A 9,963-nucleotide genomic window follows, 5' to 3' on the forward strand; every position below is an offset into this window, starting at 1 on the left:
CATTTTATAGGTTGTTTTAATATTAATTTCAGGAAAAACATGAACAAAGCATTGTGTGCTTTGTTCGCACCATTTGAAACCATAAAATCAACAATGACAACGTTATTTAACTGTGAAAGAAGAAAAGGTTTAATCTGTAATGTTGCAGTGGAATTCAGGCAACCACAGTTGTTCATGTTTGACAGCTCTTTGCTGTCAGTATATCAGTCACTTAATCAAATTTCACCAAATTTTACCAGTGTCACAGCTCAAGTGTGTCCAAAGTGTGTTCCGGGGGCCATTTGCGGCCCTTTGAGGGATTTTGGGCGGCCCAATTGAAGCTAATCTGGCCTGTCAGCTTAGGTGGTTGATGAAGAAAGACACTTTTTCAACAGTTTTTACAGATGAAGAACATCTTCTTAAAAAACATTAGACATAAAAAATATATTTTTACCTACTAACGAGGCTTTTGCATTCATCTTAATTTTGGAGCAACTGGAGCCATAAACATTGACCTACCTACAGCACTGAGCAGACAGAATGAATAAAAGCAACAAAAAGTTTGTTTTAAAGACAAAAAGACTTTGGCCCTCATGGTAAAAATAAATATATTTTCTTGCACTTTTAACGCTGTAAAAACGACCTCACTGCCTTTATTCTCTGTTTCAGTCAAACATCCCATAAACCTGCGCCACGTTTTTCAGATGAGAAAGTAAAATGTTGTTGGCCCAGGGCAGCAAACAGGCTAGGACCGCCACAGGCTGTAGAGATAACGCTACTAAACGTCCCCCAAGCTAACGATCCTCAAATGTAAGCAAAACGAGGCGGCTGCTGCTGTCAGCCAAATAAAACAATTTTCTGTGACTTCTGAAATCCAATCTGCTGTCAGTCCTACAAGGTTTCCATGTGTGCAGAATCGGCGATGAGGCCATCTGCTGCTGCTGCGAGGAAAACAATTGGCAGCCGAACAGCTCAATGTTTGAACATATAAATGTAAAAGCAGAGATGTTCTGAAAACAACTTACTTCCTCCTGCTCTGTTTGGTTGGAAAATGCAGATGCTCCATGGAGGGAAAGCTTCACAAACCAGCAAGCCCCTGTTTTAAAGGTGAAAATGTTTTATTTTCTCTACAAAAATAGTGGAATATTAAAAACTGATTTGATTATGTTGTCACTGCAGAGGAACAGAATTTTAATCAAATGGATCTAAGTCTTTAAATGTGAGATCAATTAGCTGAAGATGATAAAAACAAGAAAAAATGTGGATGAAATAATATTTATCGAAGAGAAAGCTTCGGGTTTGTGTTCCAGCAGGAATCCCTCAGGGCTTAAACCTCAGACTGATGCTGCTTATAACTCACCTGTTGTTATAAACATGTGAGATTAGCTATATTAACGTCTAGACAATATGCAGACATTACAGTAATTTTTATACAAAAAATGTACAAGAAGAATTAACAGAATTAGGTTGTTTGTTTAATGATGACTACAAAGAAAAATACAAGCAAAAAATTCCTGAATGGATGTTGAAAAATGAACAGGAAGTTACTAACTGATAGTCTCTTGAGGCAGTATTTTTCTTTAGTAGGGATAAACTCTCTTGAGTGTGAACTTAAATGACCAAACTCTGATTTGAATAACATTTAAAATCATTACGTTGCCTTGTGTCAGTAAATAAGAAGCTGGATTTGATGAAAACCTTTAAAAAGCTGCTGTCAGTCAGCTTCACAGAAACATTTTACCCTCATTTCTCTGACTGCCAAGTGTTTCCACGTCTCCTCGCCAGCTGGTCAGGGGGTCTCCTGCTGCCGCTGGGCCCCACAGCTCACTTCCTTCTTTCTGCAGCACCTGTTTCTGTTTGGCAGAGCTGAGCGGCATCCTGAAAGCTTGGAGACGAGCCATCTGCTGCCCGACTCTGCACCATTTTACCCCCAATCCTTGGCGTCTTTCATCCTGGTGATTTTCTGCTGCTCTGTAACTGGGAGATGGAAGAAAAGCTGGAACAGCCTCGCTGACAAATCCCAAACAGCACAATTTAGCCGAAGGGGAAAGCTGTGAGTGTGGAGGTTAAATCAAAGCAGGATAAGTGCAGCAGAGAGGCTTTACCTCATGCAGGTGGAGAACTGCTTGTGTCTTATCTCAAATGTTGAAAGTTAGTTTTGATCCAGAAGCCAAGTTTTTTTTCCAACTTGTTTTAGGAATGCATGCTGGGCTGAATTTAAAATCTCATTACAGCCTTTGCAGATGTCACATAACTGGTCAATATAGAGCTTTATTTAGCAGCAACAGTTACTGAGAGTTTTTTTTTTTTTTTTTTTGCCAAAACAAGTCAGAGCGTAAGCTAAAGGATCATAGTTTTTCTTAATGTTTTTTTTTTATAATACTTCTTTGAACATGGATCTCCAGAGATTCCACAGCTGCTCCAGAACAGAAGCTTCTTTAGCCTTTTTTAAGTCATGATGAGGGCAGAAGAAATTTACCAACAAATTGAGTTGCCTTGAGTATCAAAACTAACAAAGTTGCTTTAATACAAAACAGAAAACTTATTATCAGTATTTAGTCTGGTCACTGGCAACAATAACGCCTTTTAACTGAAAGCATCTCGTTCTTTGATACTAAATAAAATTTTTAGGGGCGACTGGAATTCAGCATAATAATTTCCTTTAGTTGTGGACTACAAATCCCAGAGTGAATGCCGTTTCTCTTATTGCGCATGCGGGAGAAGGTGGGCCGCGCGGACTCAGCCGCTGTGTGAAATGGCGGCTCTGATTTGAAACACACTGAGGCGATTCCAGTGAATTTAGGAGAGGTTTTAAAACGGTTTGCTTCACTTGGATCAGCCAGACAGTCGCTCAGAGGGAGAGATCGGAACTTGTCCCGTATTAAAGGTTTGTCTAACTTTAATAAAACTGGTTAAGACACATATTAGCGCTTTATACGTGGTTGTTAGCTGTTAGCTGCTAACAGGCCGCCCGGTGAGCCGTGGCTAGCCGGCTAGCTGAGCTAACACTACTCCGAGTCCAACAGCGGCATCATAACAGAGTCTGACGATGTAAAGTAATACAAGTTTAACAGCATACCTCATTAAAGTTGAACACTTTGGAAGTTGGAGTTTTGGTCCATGATTAATCCGCGACGAAAGCTAATAAATGAAGCTAATTAACTGTCAACTGCCATTAACGGCAGGTATTGCAGCCATTATTTGAACTTTAGTCATCTAGATTTTCCCAGATCTTCGTAATTAATTCGTAGCTGTGTAAATATTTTATTTCCTGTTGCATTTTGTGTTGATTCACAACATTGGTTGCTTTAAAATGTTCGATATAAACTCAGAGGAGGATGGAGTGGTCATAAATTAGACCCAGGTAAGATTAGCACTACTACAACAGATTTTCACTCAATTAAGAGTAATAAGTACTCAGCAGTAATAAATACTATAACTAACTGATCAGGATCTCTGATTTAATATTTAAATAACTCCTGATAAACACATAAATGTAAAGATATTAGCAAATTCTGATATTTTAAATACTAAAATGAAAACATTAATGGGAATTAATAACATAATTTCAAAGCAACAAATTCAGGTTAAATAAACACTTTTCCAAATTATATTTTTTCAATATTATACCCATGAAATCAATACCTACAGTAGCTGATGCGTTTATATGTCAAAAAGACAGAAAATAACTAGAAAACAAAATTGTGCACAGACAAGAGGTCTCACTTTAACGTAAACTGTAGGTTTGTCTGATGCCAATTTGGTTAAACTAAATTGGTTCTTCATTCAGTGAAGTTACTCACAGTGAGTTGAACATCCAGAACTTTTACTCAGTAGAGATACTTTAAAATAAGTATTTTTCTTCCACAAAAGTGTTTAGGGGGTAGGAGTTTATAAGTTCTCACTTCTTCCTACCCCATTTTGAGCATGATATGTTAACTGAAACAAAAAAATCTGTATTTTCTCTTCTTTCTTATGCACTCCTTGTTACTGTGCACTATTTTATTTTTATATTTGTATCATGTTCGAATAAAATTTCATTTCATTTCATTTCAAACATTATTGAAACATCTAGCAAAAAATTTTAACTAAAACTCACCAGATGTTCTGTTCTGTATTTGTTGAATTCATAGTGCTGATGAATATTGTACTTTTATTTTCTTAAAATGATCCATTTGCTCTCATCAGGTTACCTTGGTTTTGTGGCAGCAGCTAAAATTAACATAAAAGCCCTATAAAAGCCCACCTGGCTGTTGTTTAGTTAAACTATTAATTATTGAAGCTGCATTTTAATTCTAAAGCAGCCAATCAGAACCAGACTGAAGGTGAGGAAGACTATCAGAATGAGGAAGAGTTTGCTCCAGCTGATGACGACGATGCTGATGTTCTCCTAGAGCAGGTGTGATGGCGAAGAGGATCGCTGATAAGGAGCTGACAGACAGGAACTGGGACCAGGAGGAGGAGGGCGAGGAGGTGGGTTCACGACGCCATGTTGACGTTTTGTATGTGAAGGCAACATTACTGAGCTGTGATTGGCTGCTCTCCACCAGGCTGGGACATTTTCTGTTGCGAGTGAGGATGTGTTGAAGAACCGCGCCATAAAGAAGGCCAAACGCAGAAACACTGGAGGAGAGGTAGAACCACTTCCTGTTTCTCCCCTCTAGCAACTGCTAGCTGCAGCTAGTCCCTGCTAGTTGCTGATCTCACCATTTTCTGTTTGTGTTTCAGAGTGAAGGGGGAGGAGCTTTCAAAGGGTTTAAAGGCTTCTCCATGGCAGCGCCCTCGACCACGCCCTCCAGCAGCCTCACAGCGTTCTCCGGGTTCGGGGGTACCGGCAGCTTTAAAGGCTTCGGAGGCCTGAGCAACGGAACCGGCTCCACGCCTCCGTTTTCAGGATTCCCGTCTGCTGCGAAGGCCGGTGAGGAAAGCTGCTGTTACCGTAGCAACACTGAATGCCTCGTCTTTAACGCTGGCAGTTATTAGTGTTGATGCACTGAGAGTTTCAGATTATCATCATGTTGGCAAAAGTTGAACCTTCAGTTTTAGTCTTAAACTGGAGGAAAGATGAGTAAAAGTGTCTCCAGCTGTTAAACATTCAGTTGAACATCTGGATGAACTCTGCAGGTTTTTAATGTTTTAGATTTTTTATTTCATGTCAGGAAAAAGAAAATATTCTATATTTTATTTAGGTGATTATTACACTTTCAATAAGATAATAAATGTCTTTAGCCTGTTTATGTGTAAAATATGATCTAAATCACTCATTAATTTATTGAATCACAAAGAAAAATAATTTTATTTAGGAGATTAAACTGTTGTATAAACATGTTGAGAGCGTAGAAACCGACTTTTCCGCTTTTTATGTCTGATCTGCTGTTTAGAGTCTGAATCTTTATTTTCTTGTTTTTATTCGACTGGATGATCAGAGAAAATTGATCAGCTGTCAGAGCCTCACCTGCAGAAACACAAACATTCAACCCAGAATGTTTAACACACACACACACACACACACACACACACACACACACACACACACACACACACACACACACACACACACCTGCAGTAAATGCACCTTCATGAGGTCCAGGCTTCTCTGCTGCTCTGTGATGCAGTGTGATGAGGGGGAGGGGCTTGCTCGCCCCCTCTCTCTCTCTCTCTTCCTGCTCCTTGTTCACCCGCCTCTCTCTCTCTCTCTCCTCTCAGGTGTGGCGTTCAATGGGCCATCCTCAGCCCAGCCCGGCGCTGACATCGCGGCCCAGCAGACCAATGGCTCCGCCCCCGGCCCTAGCCCCGCCCCCTGCAGCCGCAGCAGGGAGTACAGCCGGCAGCTGACGGCGCTCAACCAGTCGGTGCGCGACTGGATCAGCAAGCATGTGAATGACAACCCGCTATGCGACCTCAACCCCATATTCAGGGACTACGAGCGCCACCTGGCCAGCATCGAGCGGCAGTATGGCGCCGGCGTTGAGGAGACGCAGCAGGGAGACGCCTCCACCCCCTCTCTTCCTGCTCCCTCTTTATTACCCTCCTCCTCCTCCTCTTCCTCAGTGGCTCTGTTCTCCTTCAGTAAAACCTCGACAGAGGATCCGGGTCAGAAACGCTCCGGCTCGGCGCCGCTCCCCGCCGGCGTGTCCTTTAACTTCGGGCAGAAGGTGGACGCACCCGCCTTGGGGTCCTTGACGTCCAAACCGTCCGTCCCCAGCTTCTCCTTCTCCTCCTCGTCCAATCAGAGCTCCCCGTTTGGATCAGCTGGACCCTCGGCGGCACTGTCCTTCGGCGGGACCAAAACTTCAGATGCCCCGGCTGCAGGTCGCCAACATGGCCGCCAATGTTTTACTCTTTGTTCTGGAATATTCTGCATCAAATCGGATGTTGCTGCTGTTCTTCTTGTTTACTGGAAGAAATCTGAACTTTTTCTCTTTCCTTTCCTTCCAGACGACAAAGACGAAGAATCAGAGGAGCCTCCCAAACCAGAGGTCAAGGAGGTCAAAGAGGATGACGCCTTCTACTCCAAGAAGTACGTGTGGAAATTTTGGCAGCGGCGCTCAGTCATTTACAGAAATAACGGAGCGTTTCCTCGTTTCCATCAGGTGTAAGTTATTCTACAAGAAGGAGTCGGAGTTCAAAGAGAAAGGCGTGGGAACGCTGCACCTCAAACGCACCGCAGAGGGGAAGACCCAGATGATCGTCAGAGCTGACACCAACCTGGGTAAAACACCTCCAAATTCCCACACCATCAGCCAGTCAGTAAACGCGTCCCAGAGGAGGAAGTTTCATTTCAGTAAAACCAAGAACTGAGAACATTTCTGGCTCTTATTCTGGTTTTCTGACAAACTGAGTTTAGCGTTTTCATTAACTGACCAATAATCCCCGAAATTAGCAGAAATAAATTACATTTCACTTGTTGAATTTACTGAAATAATTGTATTTTGAATCATATTGCTGAGATGAACCTGCTTGTTTTATTGTTTCGGTCAAGTTTATAACAAACTGGGTGGAGAAAGATGAATTATTCAGATCTGGCACCAGGTGGCGCTGCAGTTGGGAGATAAACTTAAATAGATCCAGTTTTTTCTGAATGATCTTAGAGATTTTAACTCAGCTGTTGCATGGTTGGACATGTTTAATTTAAATGTTTTTATTTCATCATCCTCCATGTTCTCAGCAGCTGAATCTTGTTTTCAGACCCTCAAAATAATAAATCCGTAGTAAACTGTTCGACACACCTGATCAAAGTGGCTCATTAACGGGCTGCTGATCAGATGAGGCGAATGAAACTTTTCAACTTTTCAATCAGGCGTTGCAGGAGCCACCTCAAAGCTGTGGTCAAACGGCTCCACCTGCTGGACAAACACATGAACTGCAGTCAGTTTGATCTATTGAAGTAAAACTTTTAGTCCAAGTTTTTTTTATCTCACCTTCAGTCGCTTTTAAAGCTTTAAATTGAAGATAAAAAGTTATTAATTGAGAGTTTTTATTCATCTGTGTATTTTCTAATAAACGTTTCTGATTCTTTTTTTTTTCCTGGTCAGGAAACATCCTGCTGAACATCCTGGTGCCATCCACCCTGCCTTGCTCGCGTGTCGGGAAGAACAACGTCATGGTGGTCTGCGTGCCGAACCCGCCCGTCGACGACAAGAACCCGAGCGTAGCCGTCCCCCTGCTGATCCGAGTGAAGACCGCCGAGGACGCCGACGAGCTCCACAAGACGCTGGAGGAGAAGAAAGGCTGAGGCGGAACCAAGCGGCGCCGCCTGAGCCTCCCTGACCCGACCCGGTCACCCTCACTCTGTTCCAACTCATCCTGCTACATCAGCTGTTCAGTCATCATGCTGTGAAATGTTTTTGTTTAAATCTGAAACGGGTCGTAGTGCGACTACATTCCCTCTGGGTCCATGCTGCCGTCCCAGTTCTGTTCCGACTGGACGGATCGGGACCGGAGCGCGGATCCAAACGAGTTGGTTTGTTGGAGGAAATTGGGGAGGGGGGGTGAACTTCCAAACAAAGGGCCAGTCGATTTGGTTTTACAAATTAAACACCTGCAGTAATATTTGTTTTTATATATATTTTAAGGAGCGTTTAGAGTGAATCTGCTGAGTGAATGTTCTGGAAACTATTTATTGTGTCTGCAGGATTTTTACTCTGACAGAAACTCGAGTGAAACGGTGTGGGAGTGAATCAGAACACTTTTACTCTGTTGTCCTGTAAACATGAACTGTGGCTTTCCAAGTGTCCTTTGTTTGGCCTTCAGGATGAGACTCATTTGTAAAGAATAAAAGGAAACAAACGATCCTGGCCGCGTGGCTGTCATAACCTGGTTTTGTTTTCAAACTCATCTAAATTACAAGTTTGTTTACAAAGTAAGTAAAGCTCCAAATTTTATTTTAGCAGTTTTTGTTTTCTATTCTTCTTAAGTCAACATGGCCTTTTCAAGCATTTTGATGTATCCAAACTGATGTGTCTGAACACATCAAAATGTATTCATGGCATAATGCTTACACCATCATTCCACATAGTCTACATGGGTTGAATTCAGTTTGTGTTTATTCAATTTTAAATCCTCCAAAGTTTAAGTTCCAATGCACTTTGTCCTTCCACTTAACTTTACCAATAATATGCTTGGATATAGTGGCCTTTTCTGTGAGTTTTATTTGTTGCACTTAAAGTCACGAGTGTTACAATTGAGCAAAATGTAGAAAAAGCAGGAAGATGGCCATGTTTTTGTTGATGTAACTTATAGTTGAAGGGCGTCTCATTTCTTAGGGGAACATTTTAAACACTATACCCCCTCATTTAGCGTAGTACATAAAAATGCCACTATAAGCATTCATTTAATGTTTTAAAATGTGTTCCAGAATATTCTCCGTCTGTAGGTCAAACAGCCGCATCTCATCCCTTCCCCCTATGTTAGCAAATATTGGGACGCCCCTCGCAGGGGGAGGGTAAGACTGAAATGTTCCTAATTTTTCCACCAACACCGACAAGATGGCTGCGCAGTAAACAAAGAAACTCACAAATGTAAGTATTTCTGCCAGGATTTCCATTCAAGGCTACACTTCAAATGTGTAGAGAAGCTAATAAGAGCGTCCTAGTTCTCACCATGACTCGCCCCGGTTTACATAAAAAACAAAAGTATGATAATAAATGTAACATAATAGCTCGTTTGTCTTGAATGCCAAAAATTAAAGTGGTAATGTTCGACGTAAACGGAGTTTATTAACCGTAGAGAGGGGGCTGTAGTGTTTGCATGCAGCAGGTGCTGAGCTTGGATTCGTTGTCACCGCGGAGGGGAGGGGAGTTAAGGAACGGGGAACGGAAGTGAGCACAACACCGGCTGTTAAACATTAGGGACCGTACAAATTACAACATCCGGTTAAGATGAAACAAAAGGCTACAGGTGTTTACAGAATAATCCATAAAATCAGTTCAGGAATTTATTAACCAGAATCATCAGTGTCCCGTTAATTTCAGCTCAATAGTTAAACTATAAAATGACGTGTTTGTTTAATTTTAAAGCGTTTTATGCTCGGATTACATTGCAGACGTTTCCTAAAGCTCATCCAACTCATCAGCTGAGTGTCTTCAGTTAAAAATGAGTTTGAATCATGATTTACGTTTCTTCCTTTTGACGGAGAGTAAACGGATTTAGAATTAACATTTTTGAGAAATGTTCACTTTCCATGTTATTTAATATGAATGAACTTTATGAACTTCGTAAACAAAAATAATTCCTATTTTTTGTTTTAAACTAAAAATATGAATTTTTCTGCAATTCATAGTTTCATGTATTCTAATGTAACGATGCAGTCAGCTATTCTCTCCAATACTTGAAGTTTATTACATTAAAATCATCCTATTTTGGGACAACTATGTTCTAAGAAACCTATTTAGTTAGAAAACTAGATATGTCTTATGAGTCACATGAGATTTGTTGGAAAGTAAATTAAAAGCAGAGATAATTAGCCAAAAAAGACAAAATATG

The 9,963-nt window shown here is 41.2% G+C and overlaps 1 protein-coding gene across 3 annotated transcripts; it reads left to right on the forward strand.

The window, feature by feature from the left end:
* The first annotated feature begins 2,698 nt into the window (after positions 1–2,698).
* nup50 (nucleoporin 50) lies at positions 2,699–8,271 on the forward strand. Of its 3 annotated transcripts, none has more exons than XM_088003502.1 (8): positions 2,699–2,866; positions 4,281–4,452; positions 4,530–4,613; positions 4,708–4,897; positions 5,686–6,291; positions 6,418–6,499; positions 6,573–6,691; positions 7,515–8,271. In XM_088003502.1, exons 2-8 carry the CDS (start codon positions 4,384–4,386, stop codon positions 7,712–7,714), a joined length of 1,350 nt encoding a protein of 449 aa, XP_087859628.1. In that variant the 5' UTR covers positions 2,699–2,866; positions 4,281–4,383; the 3' UTR covers positions 7,715–8,271. The 3 variants fall into 3 exon arrangements, with proteins under 3 accessions (XP_087859628.1, XP_014827636.2, XP_014827637.2); XM_014972150.2 differs by having other exon boundaries at positions 4,374–4,452; XM_014972151.2 differs by having other exon boundaries at positions 4,379–4,452.
* Positions 8,272–9,963: the final 1,692 nt, after the last annotated feature.

This window comes from Poecilia mexicana, unplaced genomic scaffold (genome assembly GCF_051168715.1).
Source record: "Poecilia mexicana isolate PSO_F unplaced genomic scaffold, ASM5116871v1 scaffold_23, whole genome shotgun sequence".
NCBI classification, from domain to species: Eukaryota; Metazoa; Chordata; class Actinopteri; order Cyprinodontiformes; family Poeciliidae; genus Poecilia; species Poecilia mexicana.